At 43.0% G+C, this 20,420-nt stretch overlaps 1 protein-coding gene across 1 annotated transcript; it reads right to left on the minus strand.

Moving 5' to 3' along the window:
• Positions 1–1,039: 1,039 nt before the first annotated feature.
• LOC121930104 (Krueppel-like factor 2) lies at positions 1,040–10,609 on the minus strand. The gene is made up of 4 exons (XM_042466296.1): positions 10,451–10,609; positions 5,231–6,278; positions 4,013–4,178; positions 1,040–3,058 (listed from the first exon to the last, which is right to left on the minus strand). Exons 1-4 carry the CDS (start codon positions 10,535–10,537, stop codon positions 3,013–3,015), a joined length of 1,347 nt encoding a protein of 448 aa, XP_042322230.1. The 5' UTR covers positions 10,538–10,609; the 3' UTR covers positions 1,040–3,012.
• Between the last annotated feature and the right edge of the window lie 9,811 nt (positions 10,610–20,420).

Here is a 20,420-nt window from a genome sequence, read left to right on the forward strand (position 1 = left end):
ACACTTTGTTTTGGTATCTGGGAACAGAGCCTTGATTCCTGAAATTCCATCTTTTACAATTTAGCCACACAAGCAAGCTATCAGAAAAGATTATAAGAAGAAAAGAATTTCTTTGGAACAAGAATAGAGAGCCTATGGCCCTATAAATATTGTTTGATTCTAGTTCCTCTCTGCTGCAGCCAACATTAGCTAATTGCAAGGTATGGAGGTAGTTGCTAGTTAAGCAATAGGAAAAACACCAGATCCTGTTGGATCTTGAAAGCTAAGCAGGGTCAGCCCTGGTTAGTAGTTGGATGACAGGCTGCCAACAAATACCGGGTGCTATACATAGTGTTTCAGATGAAGGAACTGGCAAAACCATCTCTGAGTATTCCTTGCCTAAGAAAACTCAGAACCAGTGTGGTGTAGTGATTTGAGCATTGCATAATAACCGTGGAGGGCCAGGTTTTTTTTTACCGTTTGGTCATGAAACCCACTGGGTGATCTTGGGCAGATTACATGCTCTCAGCCTCAAGAGAAGGTAAGGATAAACCTTCTCTGAAATCTTGCCAAGAAAACCCCATAATAGGTTTGCCTTAGGGTCACCATAAGTCAGAAATGACTTGAAGGCATACAACACACACTTCAAAGAAAACCCTACGAAATTCATGGAGTCTCCATTAGTCAATAAGCAACTTGAAGGTATGAGTGCAAAAGTCAAAAGTTAAGCTGAACAAAACTGGGAAATGTGATTCATCAGGATTCATTCCATATTAAAATAAGAATTTACAAACTGTTTTTATTCAATTAGTGTTATACTATCTGTAGAGTTTTTAAACTGTTGATGGATTTACTTTTCTAAGTAGATCACAGTATCTTGTATTCATTTTAAAAAGTGTTGTATGTTGCTTCATTTATGTTGGTTAAACTGCCTTGGAAAGGTTTTGTCCTTAAACTTAGCATATAAATTTCTCAGATACAAAGATTTTTCCTTACAGTTTGTAGATGCTATCCCTCCCATTTAATTTAATGCAGAAAAAAGCACTTGCTTTTTATTGTATTGCATTTTATTGTTTTACATCAGATCAACAATATCTCTAGGTCGGAATAAACAGAAAACTAACATTTTGCATGGGGAATGCCTGACAAGCAACAACATCAAACATTAATTAACAATATGTACAGACTGGTGCAGTGCACATACTATACAGCTGAGGCCATTTACTAAACAGACCCAAGCTATTTTTAAAAAACACATTTACAGCATATTTAAAAAGAATCACAACATGTTTGCACAAGCTACATGTTGATAGTCCTTTTCCTCTCAGAAAGAAAGTTTCAAGTATAGCAGAAATGGACAAAAATGCCCTTTACAAAAATATAATCCAAAAGCTGCCTAGAGAAAAATGCAGCTGCAGCAGTACCTGGCTTAATGGCCAACATCCTTTGGAGGAGGCAGGGTGCATATGAAGGCATCTGTAGAAGGCTCACAGTGAACCCACATAATTCATTGCCACTGGAAACTGGAATAGCTTTCTACAACCTCCCGCCCCCCCCCGCTTAACACATCAGATGTTAGGTGCAAATATATATCTCTTTAAAGTTTTTAGGTTTTAAAAGTATTAGCTCATGAGCCAAACCACCAACCTTGAGGACACACAGGACCTTTGTGCTCCAAGTTCTGGGGCTTCTACAAAGGAGCTTAGAGTTCAGGAAATGATGATAATTTACAAGAATAGAATCAGGAGTTTCACTGTTCTTAAAAGAATAAGTTATCACTAATTGGATTTCAGAAACCTCTCCAAATCTTGGAGCACTCCCTGTTTTGCACAATGGTTGTGAATTATTAAAGATGGCTTTCTTTCCCATAGACAAAGGCAACGCTTGCTTTTTAAAATTATATATTACATTCTCATAAAGCACATTTGAGGTATTGTAATTAAGCCAATATACATCTAGTTAGCTCTTTAAAAACTAGAACAGTTTGACTGCAATCCTATGTAGCTGGGACTACTCAACATAGTAGGATTTATCTCTGAATACTTATATAAAAGTCTGCAATATTAGCCAGCCAAGGTTATAATCCTTTATACTAGCCTTCTCTAACATGGCATGCTCCAGATGTTTTAGACTACAGATCCAGTAAGTCCTACTCAATATGGTAAGTGACCAGGTAATATGAAAGCTGTAGTGTAAAACATCTACTAGATACCAAATAGGAGACATATAGCTCTTGCCAGGTTCAGTGTGACTTGCTCCCAAAGGAACTTTAAGTTCATGGGTAGTCAAAGTGCCACTCCAGATGTTTTGGAATTGCAACTCCCATCAGCCCTAGCCACCCAACACAACTAAGAGTAAGGAATGTTGGAGTTATAGTCCAAAGACACCTAGAGTTCTGCATTTTGCCTTTCCCTGCTTTAGGTGATTGTTCACACTGAAGGAACACAACTTGCTTCTATTTTACTTTCAAAAGGTGACCTTTTCAAAGTTTTCTTACAAACATGTGATCTCATAAACCTTCAGAAAAAGCAAACCAAAGTTTTACAATAATCTTTAGTTCTAATTTTGTGCATCCCTGAGCAAGAAAAAAAAAGAATACTTTAGCGTGGCAATCCTAAATACACTGACTTAAAACCAAGGTTGTAATCCTACCCATTTATGTAAAAGTAAGTCCCACTCAACTTCATGGGAATTTATTTCCAGATAGCCATATTCAGGATTGTACTACAAGTCCCACCAATCTTCTGTTTGCCTACTCAGAAGCAAGCCTTATTGAGTTCAGAGGAGTTTACTTTCAGATGAGTATGTGTAGGACTGCAGCGCCTGAGTAAACATGCATAGGATTGGGCTGCAAAAATACACTTCATCTCATGCAAGCTACAAACAGAAGTTTTGTCTTTCTTCAGCATTTATATTTTGATTTATAGCCTGTTCCAGAAGTGACAGCTTTAGTTTCTTCTGCTGGATTATCCCAAACACTCACTGCTGACAGCTTGGAGACTTATTGGTGGATGTTACTTGCTTTAAGAGGAGTTACATCATTGGTCTGAACAGACTGACCAAACTGGAAGCTTTACAGCTGAAACAAAATGTCATTAAAAATATTTTAATACAAAAATGCTAGCAGTGGATCTTGGCAAAATATGAACAATGATTTTTCATTGAATCGCTTTCCCCATTTTCCTATAGGCCAAGCGTAGAGATTTGGCAGCTTTCCAGTTACAGAATTGCAGCACCTAGCAGCTCATGTCAGCCTAGCTAATGGAGGGGAATGTTGGGAGTTGCAGTTAACAAAGATCTGGAAGGCTGCTCAATTCCCATCCCTCTTCTACAGGATGCAAAAACCATTTTTTAAAAAAGATCATAATTTATTTCAGAAGTAATTGAAACTAGAACTTAGGGCAAACTAGGCCATGTCAGTCTGTCTCTGTGTACATGCCTGTTTCCTGAAGGTTGTTGACATTTACAAGTAGTTTGACAAGACAGAGACTTTTAAAAGAAGCCTCTGTGTGTGTGTGCGTGTGTGCGTGCGTGCACGTGTGTGAACAAAAACCCACTGTGGAGCAAAACATACAAGAAGTTAATCTTACAAGCAGATTGGGACAGTCAGTGTTGTATCTGCACTACTTTTTTGTGCACACTGAAGATTCAGGATGGGGAATGGCAGAGATACACTGCCACAATTATACTGCCCAAACACACACTTCCAGTGCTTTTTTAAAATATAGCCTAACTCCTGCTGCAGCCAGGTTTGTGTAACTATTCACTCTTAAATACATAAAGCCTACCCATATTGTGGTGGAAGAAACAGATGGCCTTCCTCCTTAAATATTTAAATGTGTCATTAATATATACATAAATTAGCTAGTCCAATAAGAAAAAAACAAACAAACAACCACAACAGTGTTGAATATCCCTTCATGATGAGAGTCCCCAATGTCTCTTTGGATACCCACATCTCATCCCTCTCATCTTCAACCCGACCACATCCCACCCAAATAACCCAATGGATTCAGCCATGCTTCACACGTGCCTCTTCATGTGCAGAGCCAGGTGATCTGATCGGGAGAAAGCACGGTCACAGAGCTGGCACTGGAAGGGCCGGACTCCTGTGTGCTTGCGGTAATGACGTGTTAGTTCATCTGACCGTGCAAATTTCCAGCCGCAACCATCCCAGTTACAGTGATAGGGTTTTTCACCTGGGAAAGAAGAAACAAACACAGTGTAAGCCACCTTGGATCCCAGTTTGGGAGACAAGTGGGATAGAAAAGCAGTCAATCAATCATTCATTCAGTCAGTCAATAAAAACAACAACTTAATAAGCAGTCCTTTTAACTTGGTGAGAGGGGCAGCATTGTTAGACACAGGGTCCTTCCATATTACATAATTATAGCACCATGATTCCACTTTTAGCTGCTATGGTTGCATCCTATGCAGTCCTAGAGTTAGAGTTTGTAGTTTGGTGAGGCACTAGAGCTCACTGACTGAGAATGCTAAACACCCCTCCTTAAACTGAAAGTCCTAGCATCCCAAAGTATGCAGCCATGGCAATTAAAATGGCATGAAAGTGCTATAGCTATGTAGTGTGAAAAGACCCTACAGACCCAGATTATTAGCATACAGAAAAGTTGTTGACATCTGTGCTACCAGCGCCTCAAATCCCAGCCTGCTATGTCTGGGAGATTCTGGGAGTTGTAGTCTACCAAAAAATAACTCTTCAAAGTTCTGAAAATAGCCCCTTCGCCCTTCCCCTAATCTTGTCTGTGTCCAAGATCCCTCTGTATACAAGCTACTTCGGATGGGCAACCTCAACCCCATTCCTAGCTTGTTAGAAAATAGTCAAGTTGCACACTTGAGTAGGAAAGATGGTGATGCTTAGAGTTCATCCAGTCCAAGCCCTGCTTACTTCAATGTTAAGACTGAAAATGTTTATTCCTGACACTGGGACACCTAGGCTGTGTCCACACTGCTGAAACAATCTGGTTTGACCCCACTTGAACTGCCATGGCTCCATGCTATGGAATTCTGGCTGCCACAACAAAGGACATTTCCCAGACTTCCTTAGCATGGAGCCATGGCAGTTCAAATGGAGGTTGAACCAGATTATTTCAGCAGTGTGGATATAGTTTCTTCTACATATCCCTTAAACCTGTGTGGTTGGAAGAACAACTCCTGGTGCATCTTTCCTATCTCTTAAGTGTTTCCATCTCCCACAGACACCTTCCTCTGCCCCCCCCCCCCCCTCCCCCCCCCGTGTGGGTCCGCATGTGGGCCTTGAGGTGAGAGCTCTTGGTGTAGGTCTTGCCACAGCCGATGAACTCGCAGTTGTGGGTGGCAGTGCGCTTGCGAGGGAAGGCCGCCTTCCGGCCCTTCTTGGGCTTGCTCTCTTCCATGGGGGCACCCTGCATGGAAGGGGCATAATAATCCAAGACTGGCGAGTTGGGTGGTGTGACCAATAGCCCATGCAAGCCCTGGGCGTGGGGTTTCAGGGGCTCCCGAAAGACGCTGAAGTGTCCATGGAAGTGGGGCGGAAGGGAGCCACCAGCAAAGGGGGGAGCCTGGAAGAGGTGAGGACCCCCACCGCCGCCGCCACCACCACCACCACGTGGGTAAGGCTGAGGAGTACCCATCTGCACCGTTCCATCACCCACTTGGCAGGGCTGGTGCTGAGGCCCAGGACCCATCGGTCCAGCAGGGAAGCAAGGAGACGCCTGGTGGTGGTGCTGGTGATGATGCTGAGGAAGCTGTGGCGGCTGGTGGTGCATCATGGGCTGCATCAGGAGGGGCTTATGGTCTAGGCAATCAGGACTCCCTCCACTGGCAGTACCCAGCATGCAGGACTGCCCATCCCGAGGCTCCTGCTTGACGCGGAGGGGGTCCAGGGGCATCCCATGAGGCAGAGCAGGGTGGCCAAGGCTGGGGGTGCGCAGCTCGGTGTATTCCCGCCTCTGGAGCTCACAGTGGGGCTGCAAGTCCTGGGTGAAGAGCTCAGCCACGTAGCTGTGCCCAGGGCTGGGCAAATAGGAGGTGGCGGCAGCAGAGAACTTGCTAGAAGGCTGGTAGTTGGAGCTGTCGCTGTCATAAGTGGTACCACAGCTCTCGGGGGTCTCCGGCAAAGGGTAGTGGGGGTTCGGGTGATGGGTTGGGGCTGCCACTACTGAGGCCACACTGCCATTGGGTTGCCCAGTGCCCGTGTGGGCCAGGATGAAGTCCAGGTCCACAAAGTTGCCCAACTCGTCTGCTTCCCTCTTAATGTTGGCAGCGCCTTCTGCATGTGGAGGAGGAAGAGGAATCAGCTTCTGCCAGGAAAGAAGTGGAGCAATGGTTAGGAATAACACTCTCTCAGCATCCACACTGGAGACATAACACGATTTGATACCGCTTGAACTGCCCTGGCTCCATGGGATGGAATTTTGTGCCACAACAAACTACCATTCCCAAAATTCCATCCCGTGGAGCCAGGGCAGTTCAAGCAGTATCAAACTGCGTTATGTCTCCAGTGTGGATGTAGACATGTAGTAGTAAGGTGTGGGAATGGTTAAGGCACTCCTGAGGGGAGACCCGACACTATTTATAGCACCCCCAAACCTGAAAAACTGGTTATAAGCTCCCTCCTCCCTGAGAGCAGAAGGAACCTGGGTGCGCCTCCATTGGACTCACTCCGAATTAAATCCCCTCAGGAGTCTAGACTGGCCTGCCAAGCCAGAGTGAGTCCAGAGGGTTCCCACATCCAGCAAATCCACTCTGCTCTGTTTGGAGGGAATGCAGTTACTTGTTGCTTTTGTTGTGTGCCTTCCAGTCATTTCCAACTGAAATAATGACCCTATCCTGGGGTTTTCTTGGCCACTTTGGTTCGGAAGAGGTTTGCCACAGTTTGGCCATCTGTCTTTAGCGCCAAGGAGGATGACGCCCCTCAAAATGGAGGCTATTCAAGCCAAAAAAGGAGGACCCGACCAAAGGAAAGCTCAAAGTATCAGTTGAGGCTACTTAGTCCTGCTCAGAATGGAGGACATGAAAATGGGGGACAGAACCAACGAAAAGCAAGAAACAACAACAACAACAAGACTCCTACAAACATCAGTTTTGGCTCAAAATGGAGGACATTCAAGACAAATGGAGAGCCTGATCAAATGATAGCTTTCACTCTTATCATTGTAAATTCATGCTCTTTAGTCATGCTCTAAGTATAGGACGTTTTGAAACTTTTCCAGGACGGAAGGTTGGAAGGGAGGCAGGTCCTGGAAAAGGAGGACCTCTTTGGTCAACCCTGGGTTTGCTCTTGCTTTCCCTTAGGGCTGAGAGAGTGTGACTTGCTCACAGTCGCCCAGTTAGGTTTCTGTGCCCGAGTCAGGAATCGAACCTTGGTCTCCAGAGTCATAGTCCAACGCTCAAGCCACTAAGTCACACTGGAAGTTAATTATGAAGATGGGAAATTAGCTCCCTCCCCAATATTGGATTGGCTGTGATCCACCAGGAGCCCCTCGAGACGGATCCTGATTGGCCAATCTCATCTGGCGCCAAACTTTTGGGCTGCTAAGGAGAGGCTGCCACCTGGGTCCCCTCCAAAGCCCCTGGACTTGGGCACAGAGGGAGCAACCATTCCCTCAGGCAAAGGGCGGTCACAACCAGGCGTCCTCCTTTTCCAGGACAGGCCTTACTCCCCCAGGAGGAATCCATCCCCTGGCTATTTTAGTTGTCTGAAAGTGTTGGACTCTGGAGGCCAGGGTTCAATTCCCAGCTCGGCCATATAAACCCACTGGGTGACCTTGGGCAAGTCACACTCTCTCAGCCTCAGGGGATGGCAAGGGCAAACCTCCTCTGAACAAACCTTGCCAAGGAAACCCCTAAGAGATTCGCCTTTTTAGGGTCTCCATAAGTCGGAAACGACTTGAAGGCGCGCACAACAAACCCCAACTCCCAGAATTCCATAGCCTTGAGCCAGAAAAGAGTCAAAGCGGTGCCAAACCGGGTTATTTCTCCAGTGTGGTTGAAGGTGAGAATAATCCAGGGTGAATTAAAGAGGGAAATGACTGTTCCTTGGGCTTTCGCCGGCGAGAAATCCGGATGGCTAGTTCGGAGGAGCCTCCTTGCCCTGCTTCTGTCCATCCACTTATTAACTTACTTTTTAGTCAACACAACCAAGCTGCCCACCCATCCGAAAAACACTGCCAAGCCCGGACCCGCTTCTCTGAATGAGAGTAAGCTTTTCCTGAACTGATCCAGAATTGCTAACCAATTCCTCCATCGATCCGAGAGAAAGCTTTGCTTGCCAAAATGGGGCATCAGCCCATCAGCTCCATTGGGAAGCAACTCCACCCAGCTTTCCCTCCTTGGCTACTTCTATAGGCCAGTGGCACTGCAACTCCCAGAAGCCTCAACCACTTCGGCCAATGCTCAGGGATTCTGGGAGCTGGAATCCAAAACACAGAGAGGACCCAAACCCCTGGGAACCACTGACCAGGTCTGAGGAGGGAGGCTCAAGTCTGCGAAAGTTCATGCTGCCAGTTTTCTTGCAGTCAGTCTCAAAGGTGCTCCAAGATCCCCGTTGCGTCCAGATCTGTAGATCTACATTTCTCCTGCTCCTGCTGCTCACTGGCCTGTTACAGACAGCCAAAATAAAGCTGCTTCGAGTCACAGTGGAGGTATGGTGTTTCACTGATGCATGCGTCCTAAAAGTCCAGAAGCCACACCAAAGCCACGCTCCAGGCTGGAGCGTGGCTTTGGTGCGACTTCTGGACTCTTAGGACGCATGCATCATTGAAACACCATACCTCCACTGTGACTTGAAGCAGCTTTATTTTGGCTGTCTGTAACAGGCCACAGTTTCACTCTTTCAGTGAGTCTCAAAAGTGTTACTAGATCCCTTTGCATCCTGATTTAGATCTACATTCCTCACGCTGCCAGATTCTTTCTCTCTTTGAGTCTCAAAGGTGCTACTAGATCCTTTTGCATCTTGATTTATATCTACATTTCTCATGCGAGCAAGTTTTCTTTCAGCCGGTCTCAAAAGTGCGACACAAGATCCCTTTGCGTAATGATTTATATATACATTCTTCATGCTGCCGAATTCTTTCTTTCTTTGAGTCTCAAAGGTGCTACAAGAGCCCTTTGCACCCTGATTTATAAAGACATTTCTCATGCCCCTGCTACCAGTTTTTCCTTCCAGTGAGTCTCAAAGGTGCTCCGTTTACCTCTTTCTAGACCAGGATCAACCTCTCATCGATCCTCCACTGCTGCCCAGCTTCAAGAAGCTGACAAAAAGTGGCTTCTTGTGACATCCCATCACAACCCGGTCAGGTTAGCTCCGGAGTTACAACTCCAAATAAACCAAGAGCCCAGACCATCCATTTCCCCCCTCTGGTAGACCTCTAAAAAGTAAGAAAATGCGGCGCAAGGGAGGGAGGAGAGGAAGATCCATTTTGTCAGGCGAGGGAGCCGGGTGACCACAGGTCCTCCTTTTCCAACATCCTACATTCCCCCTTTCTGTCCAGGAGGAATCCCAAAATGTCCTCCATTTGGAGCAGGAGGACTCAGAAACAAGAATGGCGATTTCTAGGAGTGTTTTTGAGCTTTTCCTTTGGGGACGTCCTCCATTTTTTCCTCCTCCTCGAGAAGGTCCTCCATTTAGCCCTGCTTTCTCCTCCTCCTCCTTTGCAAGGCGGTCACCTTGGGTGGGGGCGATCTCTCCCCTTTCCCCTTTGAATCCTAGAGTTGGAAGGGACCCCAAGGGTCATTCAATTCAACCCCATTTCTGCCATGGAGGAGTACACAAAACCATCCTGGCAGATGGCTATCCAGCCTCTGTTTAAAGACCTCCGAAAGATGGAGACTCCACCACACTCCTTGGCCTTTCTTCCTCTCAAGAGATCGCGCCCAAAGCTCCCTAGCATTATTATGAATTATTAATTTACTACTACTACTGCTACTACTACTACTATTCTTATTGTATCCCGTATGTAGAAAGATCTTCTTGTAGCACCTTTGAGACTCACTGGCAGAAAGAAGTTGGCAGCACGAGCTTTCTTAGCCTTAAGTCTACTTCCCACTTCACGAAAGACATCTGAGGAAGTAGACTGGAGTCTGTGAAAGCTAGGAAAGCTCCTGCTGCCAACTTTTTTCTTTCAGTCAGTCTCAAAAGTGCTACAAGAAGATCTCTCTACTTAAGTAGACTGGAGTCTCGGAAAGCTCACGTTGCCAACTTCTTTCTTCAAGTAAATCTCAAAGGTGCTACAAGAAGACTTGTAGAGAGATCATCTTCTGGAGAAGAAGACCTCTCCCCATACGGAGACTGGAGTCTAAAAGCCCATGCTGCCAACATGCTGCCAGCTAACACGGCTCTATCTTTTTATCCCATCCCGATGGTGATGATTTGATGATGATGAACCGGTGCTGTTTCTTCTTCCAAAGGCATCTCTCGAAAGGCACCCCCCCCCCCAATCTCTCCCTCCCTCTTCCAAAGCCAGCTCCCTACCATTTCGGGTTGCCTGTCCTCCAGGGCTACCAAGCCGGCAAAGGTGGAGATGGAGGGCAGGGCGGCTTCTTCCACAGCGACGCTCATCTTCCAGCGGGGAAAGGCTCGGGAACTGCCCCGCACTCCGTCCGCCTTCCCCTGAAAGCCTTTTCCCGGATCGCGGAGGGGAGGAAAAGTTCTTTGCAACTCTCCAACTAGTGCCTCGGCTGGGAAGGAGCGCCGGCTTGCTCCCATTGGATGAATACTCGCTGCATATTCATGAGCTGCCTCCGCTGATTGGATTACACAGGGGACTCACGCCACGCCCAGCCGAAAAGGCAACCCAGGTCCAGTACACACTGCAGAACTAACCCACTCCGAGACCGCTTTAACTGCCCTGGCTCAGTGCGCCAGGGAATCCTTGGGCATTATTATTGTGGCAACTGATAGAGAAGGCTCCATGTCTCACAAAAAGACAGTTCCCAGAATTATTTAGCACTGAGACAGGGCACTTAAGGGAGACTCAACCTACACCTAGCATACACCTAGGTATGTGAGAAGCTGGTGTATAATGCTAGTAGGGAAGGCTAGGTGTAGGTATATCTGTCCCTGGCTTCCACTCCACCAAAAGCATCTCATGTTGCCAACTTCTTTCTTTCAGTCAGTCTCAAAGATGCTACAAGAAGATCTCTCTACATAAATAGACTGAAGTCTAGGAAAGCTCCTGCTGCCAACTTCTTTCTTTCTTTCAGTTAGTCTCAAAGATGCTACAAGATCTCTCCACAGACTGATTCTACAGACTAACTCTTGTAGAATTATTTATATCTTTAAATAAACTACAGGGTGTTTTTTGTTGTTGTTAACTGCCCTCATTTTGCCCCATGGCGACCCTGTGGCTGAGACATCTCTAAGACCCTCTGTCCTCCACTGCTCTGCTCAAGTCCTGCAAAGCCATACTTGTGATCTCTTTAACAGAGTCCATCCATCTGGCATGCGGCCTTCTTCTCTTTCTACTTCCTTCTACATTTCCTAGCATTACTGTTTTTTTTCCAATGAATCATTCCTTCTCATGATGTGGCCAAAGTATGACAGCCTCAGTTTGATCATCTTGGCTTCCAGGGAGAGTTCAGGCTTGATCTGTCCAAGGACTCATCTGTTTGTGTTTTTGGCCATCCACAGTATCCTCAGCACTCTTCTCCAGCAACACATCTCAGATGAGTTGATTTTCTTCTTATCCCCTTTCTTCGCTGTCCAGCTCTTGCATCCATACATGGTAACAGGGAATATAATGGCTTGGATGATTCTAACTTTTGTGCTCAATTGTATAGTTTTACTCTTTAGTATCTTTTCTAGTTCTTTCATAGCTGCCCTTTCCCATCCCTAGTCTACTCCTGATTTCTTGATTGCAGTCTCTTTCTTGATCGATGTTTGATCCAAGATGCAGGAAATATTTTTCCTACTGCAGCTAAAATAACACTCTCTACACACATGTGTATATGTGATATTTAAATTTCTTACACACAACTTAAATCTAACTAGCATAGTGTAGTAGTGGTTTGAATGTTGGACTGCGATCCTGGAAACCAGATTTGGATTCTCTGGTTGGTCATGGAAATCATCCACTTGTTGATCTTGGATGAGACACATACTCTCAGCCTCAAAAAACCTAGTAATAAGGTTGCGTTAAGGTGGGCAAATCAGGTGAGTAAACAGGAATATCTCAAATGCAGATACAAAAATAGAGGCTATTGCATTGGGCCATAAGAACAAAACAAAAATCCATAGGCATGTAATACTTTTACTAGGACCCTTGCCAAAGCACAGTCCCAGTACAGTTGCACAACAGTGTGCAAGCTTTTGAGTTCTTCAGAAGTTTTCATTAAGCAAGGTAGTTTAAAAGGGGTGCAGAAACATTATAAGGCCCTGTTCTTTACTCTGAAAAGGGATATTATAATGTATAACTTCTCTGAAAGGTGTCTGATGAAGCTTGGAAAAGTTAGCTTTGAACTACTACTCCCAGAATTCCCTGATCAATATGATCACTGTGGGATTCTGGGAGTAGAAGTGCAAAAAGTAACATTTCCAAATAGGCTGACATTCATTCAGAATGAAAAGAGTTCCACAGCCTCTATAGGCAGCCTGTTCCATGCTGAACTACTCTCACAGGAATTTAATCTTAGCACTAAGTCTAGTAGTATTTCAACTGTACAGTTATTATTGTTCGTTTCCGACTTACGACAACCCTAAGGCAAACCTATCATGGGGTTTTCTTGGCAAGATTTGTTCAGAGGAGGTTTGCCATTGCCTTCTTCTAAGGCTGAGAACATGTGACTTGCCCAGGGTCACCCAGAGGGTTTGATGGCCAAGTGGGAATCAAACCCTGGTCTCCAGGGTTGTAGTCCAATGCTCAAACCATTATACCGTGCTATAACTCTTTAAAAAGTCTTGAGTTGATTGTTTGTTGTTGTTGTTTTGTGTCCTCAAGTCATTTCTGGTGGTGACCCTAAGGCAAACAGGGGTTTCTGGGGCTGAGAGTGTGTGTGACTCACCCAAGGTCACCCAGTGGCTTTCCATGGCCAAGTGGGGATTTGAACCCTGGTCTTCCTTTTAATTGAAAACCATTGCTTTTTGCATCATTCTAAGTGGACAGTATATTGTTCTTTCCTCTTCTTTTACTTATTATTGTTACTGTATTATACTTTATTATTCAAATAAATTATTTTATTATTTTCGTTATCATCATATCAGTCTCAATGTTATTTTGTTCTAATCTAGCCATACTAAGTTTCCTTGCCCCTTCCATCTACAATTTCTTTTATACATTTTCATCTTCTTTATCACTATTCTGTTAATCTCTTCTGACTGGTCAAGTGCTTGCAGTGCCCATAGATAACTACAATACTCTTCTTCCAACTTCCAATTAAGCCTTGTACCAGTACTACCCAAGTCTCAGCAACAAACAGTCCTATCTTAAGGAAGGAAGGATGCTTTTCATTCTTCTGAAAAAGTAGTTGGCTGATATAATAGGGACAAATTTGTTATATACATATTAATCTTTAAACCATTTCACTATTGTGGCTACTTTCCCAGTTATTCCCATCTCGTTCCTACTTTAAGGCATTCATCTCCCACTTATTCCTTCCCCCCTTCCTATCTTTTCATTTTGATACTTCATAGAATTTATTTTAAATCTTAGCCTGACAAAGATAATATAGGTTTCTCTCTATCCTACAGTTGTGAATGTCTGAAGCCAGCCAAACAATGCAGCAAGAAGAGAAGGAGATGGAAAAGTGGTTAGCTGCTTGCTGTATTAGTACATGCCTGGTCTCTGTCCCATCTCCTTACTTCTGAATGTGTGTTTCTTGATACTTTCCATCTTATTCCAACCTGCTTGTTCCAATTACCTCTTCTCATCGTGTACTTTATTGCCAGCTTGGGAGCACAGTTTCTACTGTATGACTTTATCCTTGTACCCTAGTCTGGAACCATGTTCTTGAAATAAGTCTAAGAAGTAGGACCTATAGCAAAACACCACAATGTAGAGGGCCTCTAGTCAGGATTAAAACTTATCAAGTGTGCTGTTTTCCATGATATTATTTCTGCTCCCCAGTTTTCTGTTTCTCTCCAAGAGTCAACATTCAATGCCCATTAATCTTGATTGAGTTGGAGGAAAGCGTTATTCTAAATATTTATATTCTAAATTATGTTAATATTACAAATATTATATTTTCTTACAAACCCCAAAATACATCTCTTGTGCACAGATGGTGCCAAAAATGGCACACTAGAACCCATGATCAGAGATGTAACTGTCAGTATATTGAGTTTTCTTGCAGGGATGCATACTTAACATCACTAGCTTTGTAAATATTAATCATTTAATAAAGGTATGCGTGATCCCATAATGTTCTTAAACACTATGGTATGCAGTCCTCAAAACAACTCATTTGGAAGCAATGCCATTGAATGAATGAGATTCTTCTGGAGTTTTTGGTTCTTCATGTTTTAAGATCTTGGCATGTAATACTTAATGAAAACTGGAAAATTCCCAGATGCTAGGACAACTAGAAATTTTATTTTTGCACCTAAGACTTTGAAATAATGCAGAAGAAAAACTATTAGTCAAGTATTTAAAGCTAACCTTGCATTCTTGGGAATTCAATGTTGGATCCCCAAATATGTGAAATACTTTTCCTTCACAGTGTATGTATGTGAAAAAGTGTGAGATGTAGAGCCTTATGTTTGCAAATATAGACTGTATGTTTCAGCTAAGCCTTATGTCACAATAAACCATTTAGCCCTTAAGGTGCTACAGCACCTTTGCTTTTGCATAGCTGTAATTATATGAGAATGCTTCACAAATTCTCTATGAGTGGTGTTTATGTCTTGACCTGCTCTTGAGATCCTCTTCCTTGAAAAACAACAGTCTCAAACCATTTTCTTCTAAGCCTATCCCCCCAACACACACACTGATACGATGAATGTCTGCTAGTGATGGTCGTTGTATATTCCTAGCAATGACAGTTTTATCACAGAATGTGGGATCTCAGCTGTGTTTTCTGCAAGCTTTGGTAGCTGCACATATGTGTGGCAGGAGAGAGATAATTATTCTTGCTTTCTGGCCCCCTTTTTATGATAAGGAGCAATCAGCACAGACATCACACATGCTGCTTTTTAAGTCATTCATCTGAATATAGGAAAACCTGCTCTCATCCTTTCAGACATGTAGCAAGGAGAACTTCTCCCCTACAGATTCAGTTAGTAGAGTGGTGCACAGTCTCTATGCCAAGCAGGACAGGTGCTGCTGATCTCATGATAGCACCATCATATGTTACCTCAATTCCTCCATGGCATGGGCACATACACACAAAAAACAGGCTCCTTCTCTGTGATCCACTTATCAAGATGTGAGACAGACAGCCTCTGGCCAGGCCTTGGCCTCTCTGAGACCAGAGAGAGTGTGACTTGCCCAAGGTGGGTTTCCATGGCTGAGTAGGGATTCAGATAGGATTGCCATAATTCTCTACTAAAAACCGGGACAAAATGTAGGACAAAATTTAGACCAAAATATAGGACAATTGTAGGATAAAATTTAGCCCAAAATGTAGGACATTTAAGGTCCTCCATTTTTCTTAAATGTCCTACATTTTGGCTAAACTTTATCCTACAATTGTCCTTTTTTTGGTCTAAATTTTGTCCTACATTTTGTCCTGGTTTTTAGTAGAGAATTATGGAAACCCTAAATTCAGATCCTACCTCTCAGAGTCCTGGTCCAACACTCAGACCAATATACCATGCTGGCTTTCATGTTTTGGCTTACATCATCCCAAATCCTCTGCCATTAACCATGCTGGGTGAGACAGGTGGAAGATGTAGGTTCAAATATTTGGGGAGATATAGGTTTCCTAACTTGGCCTACATAGAGACTTTTGAAAAATTACACAGGGCCATGTCCATTCAGCAAGCAAATTACATGGGTCTCTTCCCTTGTTCGCTGGGACTTGGCCTCCAGCCATTCAGTACCAGGAAGCTCCTTAGCTGTTGAGTTTGTAAGGCAGAGATAGGCTTATCTCCTGAAGCCTGTTGCCTGTACAGGGCTTTCCATATCCAATTACCTTTCTAAGAACTAAGGCAGATTTTGCTGTACTGAAGGCACAGAAGACCAGAACAAATAATGTGGATGTAACTTCAAGGGAAAGGCACACTGTTTTGTTGAGACTGAATCTAAACCTACTCTTCCAGTTACTCTCCTTACTAGACCTTAATTATCAGGGTGGAGCAGTACAATAAATTGTTGGTGTAATCCAGAATAGCAAAAGCTATGCAAATCTCCTCCTAAGGGATCCAACATTATTTCCCAAAAGCACATGCTGGTCTCTGCAAGGAAATTGTCTCCGCACTATCCATATTGCTCATATTTCTTTCACATTTAATGTACTGGCACAAGTCCAACCTTGTAGTGGTGGTGGAAGGCTTGGAAAGCCCTTCTCTCTCCCAAGGTAAATTCCAGCAACTCTAACTTGGTGAAAAAATTGGGTATATTTTTCAGGGTGGGGGGTTTGTCCCTAATTTTAGCAATAGCAGCTAGCAGCTTCATTTTTCATATCAAAGTGGCCCATTAAGCATATTATCTATAGTTGTCTTGAATAATATACAAATATCAGGAACATTTCTGTCTAAAATTTCAAAAAGAATGTATGTGCCAAAAGTTGTTGGAGGAGGGAGCTCACCATCATTTCTGTTCAGTGGAAATGCATCCCGGTTCTTCAGCTGGAAGGATCTGATAGATAACCAGCAAATGATTGCTTTACAGAATAGCTCAGTATAAGTGCTTTCGGTATCCTTCAGTCTTCTCCAGTCTGGTATGCTCCAGATGTGCTATCATTCCCATTGGCTGCCTCAAGTCAGCACAGCCATTAGGAGCTGTTGTCCAGCACATCTGGACAATGAAGAGGAGGGTTCTACCAGCTTGGAGTAAGCTAATGGATCACATAAGATTTTATTATAGTCTTGACTGGAGCAGAAGACAAGGTAATGGAATACTCAAAAGATTCTATGAATGACATTTTTCAAAACTGGAACATGAGAAAATCAAAGCTATTGTGATGGAATGGCCAGCATGTCAAAATAGGTTTGGGTAGATCTAGTTTCAGCTTATTTCTCTCCCTTGCAGTTCAGGGAACAACTTTAAGTCAACGTTAAATGCATCTGAGGAAGTAGGCTTAAGTCTATGAAAGCTCATGCTGCCAACAGCTTTCTTTCAGTCAGTCATTCTGAAAGTTGCTACAAGATGTCTATACATACCAACCTTAAGTCAGTAATTTTCAGCATAATTCATCTCACAGAGTTATTGTGAGCATAATATGAGGAGTAGAGAATACAAATTTTATATATTTATTTAGAATATTTGTACCGTGCTCTTTAGCCACAAAGGCTCTCAGAATGGCTTACAAATGGTTAATTAGATGGTTCCCTGCCCTCCAGCTTACAATCTAAAAAGACATGACACAAAAGAAAGGAAATGGCAGTGGGAAAGAGGATCAGGTCCAGCAGTTCTTCTCTCTCTCTGAGGCCTGGACCAAGGCAGATGGATGGATGGAGGGCTCTGCTTTTTAGAGCCTTATCACATTAGACAAATCCTGCAAAATCCTGCAAAAAATGGGATTTTAAAAGTAGAAAAAACCCACAAATGCGGGAAGTTTTTCAGATGCATTTGCATCAAAGAATAACAACACAAAAGTAAAGCTATGACAAAGATGACACCTTTTTACTTTCGGAAGTTCCCTAAAGTAAAAAGGTGTCATTTTTGTCAACTTTCCATTTGCTTTATTTTCACATTGTTAGTCTTTGAAAGAAACATTGTCTGAAAAATGTTCTGCATTTGCAGGTTTTTTCCTATTTTTAAATCCCATTTTTGCTTGGGATTCATCTAGTGTGACAAGGTCCTTAGTCACCTTCATCTCTTTTGAGGAAGTGTGAGATGTGAATGTAGTCAACAAAGAAATAAATTTGAAATATACAAGTGGGGTAGAGCAGTAGCTGAGGTTACAATCCATAATTATTCACATTTAAATCAACTGAACCTTTCTGAGTAATCATGGTTAGGACCAGGCTGCAAGTTTCTGCCAGTGAGCAGGGAAGTCCCTATTTTTATTATGTATTTTACTTATTAAAACATTTTAAAATGTTTCTTTATTCTTACAGATACTTACAGATATTACAGTTGAATGAAGTTAAAACAATAAAATGTATTTTAATAATTAAACCTAAAAAAAAAATCAGGCTACTGACACTGAAACAATATGTGCAGAAGATATGAAAGGTTTCTGCCATAGTTGAAACGTTTCTCTCACTTACTGACACACCATGTATACCAATGAAATCAAGTGGCTAGTGGAGAGAAGGGCTCTGGGTGATACTACAAAACATACATTTAAATTATCAGTATTTGAGAAACTTTGAGCCAGCCGAGCACTGATGGTTGCATTTTTATGAAATGTACTCCAATCAGCTCTTGCACCATACTTTTTACACTTTATTAGGAAAGTGTGTAATTATTGTTTCCCAAACCAGAAAGCAACCGAAGTGACATGAAGAAGCCTGGTAAAAATTAAGGATTGCCATATTATTAGGTATAATGACACAAATGCCTCAAGTAGTAAGTGCAGGGGTTTTCTTTATCTAGACTTAGTGATCCCTTCCACTGAGGACTGAGCTATGGTGTACTGCATGACCTATCTAAAACTCCCAAAACTAGCTTTCTGCTCTAACATGGAGGAAAGTGTCATTCCATCAACTGCTAGCTCAGTGATTTTCTGCAAAGAGGAGGTAGTGTAATGTCTCTGCTTTGTGCAGCAAAACATACTGGACTGGCCCAGCTTACAGTCACCATCTGTGGGAAAGGAACAGAGAGTAGTTGGCTCCTAGTCCTTTTGCTTGACTAGTCAGCTATGAAACTCATGGGTGACCTTGGACCCAGTCACTTTCATTCTCAGCCTAACCCTTCTCAGTTTTTAAAGGACGGATTAACTAGCATGATGACTCAGATTCATGAGTACCACCCTGAACTCAAATTAAATGGAGACCAGAAAGTACTTCTTCACATAATTTATGGAATTCAGTACCATGAAAAGTGGTGATAATCACTAGCTTGGATGGCTTTAAAAAGAAATTATGGAAATTCATGGAGCAGACCATTTCCCCCTTCAACTATTAACAAAAGTTGCATCTGCACTGTAGAAATACTGCAGTTTTATGGCACTTTAACTGCCATGGCTCCATTCTACAGAATCCTGGGTTTTATAGTTTTATGAGGCACCAGCACTCTTTGGCAGAGAAAGCAAAAAAACTTGCAAACGGCAGATCCCAGGATTCCATAGGATGAAGCCACAACACTTAAAGTAGTGTCACATTGCACCCTAACTGGCATCTCCTGGATTGAAGGTAGTCTACCACTTGAAGAACAGTGGGATACATATGTGATTAATATTATTTGTAACAATAACATCTAACCTTACAGGCTACCTGTGAGTCTGTTCATACACCAGAAATTCCATATTAAATTGGGAGTTTATTGCAAGGAACTGGTAATGTAGGGAAGTGAAAAAGGGCTCAGAACTGCCAGTGACTGCATGGTCTCACAACTCCACCTCCACGGTTTTGGATTTAATCCAAGTAAGCTTGCCCAAAGCCACTATTTCTCTTTACCTGACCTTGGTAAAGTTCATTTCAAGCTGTGAAACTCCCTGGGTGGCCATGGACAGTTATTTTCTCTCAACCTTATTTACCTCATAGGATTGTTGAGAGCATAAATGGGGAAAACGAGAGTCATGGAACCTACCCTGAGCTCTTGGAAGGAAAGGCAGTTTATAAATGTAACTGATAACTCAAATAAGTAAGCTGGCATCCTCAGAGAGTGGAAGAGAAAAGCACCTTTGTAGCCTCCTATGAATAAGGGTTTTATCGGGGTTTGAGCCCTGGGATTCAACTCTGCTCCTCAAAGGACAGTAGGGCCTATTCTGAGCACTGTCTAGTCTAGGTTTTGAGTTAGTGCAACCAAAAGACAGAACCTATAACGTATATATACCTCAGAAATGTGTCATGTTTATTTTTAATGGCATCATATTATTTTCCTCCTCAAAAGAATATCAATGTACAGTATAAAGTGTACAGTATTAGGGTTGGTTGCATTACCCAGTTCCCAAGCAGAGTCCAGTAACACAGTGACTATGGAGCAAGTATGATTCATACGAAGGTTTAATGTTTTATAACCAACAAGCAAGAGACAAGAAACTGAGACAGAAGAAATTCAATCCGGAGCAACCACCAATTAAAGGCGGTTTCACTTATCATCTCTTGGCAGCTTTTCCCCTCGTACACAGAAGGAAAACAATGTTATCAGGAGTAGCATTTGTCTTTCAAATGACTTCCTAAAGATGGCGGGGGAATTCCAACTTGCCCCTCACATAGGTTCAAAAATGGGGTGGTCAGC

This window comes from Sceloporus undulatus, chromosome 4, assembly GCF_019175285.1.
Source record: "Sceloporus undulatus isolate JIND9_A2432 ecotype Alabama chromosome 4, SceUnd_v1.1, whole genome shotgun sequence".
Lineage (NCBI taxonomy): Eukaryota > Metazoa > Chordata > Lepidosauria > Squamata > Phrynosomatidae > Sceloporus > Sceloporus undulatus.

Coding starts and splice junctions, on each gene's coding strand:
- LOC121930104 (XM_042466296.1), bottom strand. CDS start 10,537: ATGAGCGTCGCTGTGGAAGAAGCCGCCCTGCCCTCCATCTCCACCTTT. Junction 4,179..5,230: donor CCACATGCGGACCCACACGG/GGGGGGGAGGGG, acceptor CTTCTTTCCCAG/GTGAAAAACCCTATCACTGT. Junction 3,059..4,012: donor CTGGCTCTGCACATGAAGAG/GCACGTGTGAAG, acceptor ATTTTGTTTCAG/CTGTAAAGCTTCCAGTTTGG.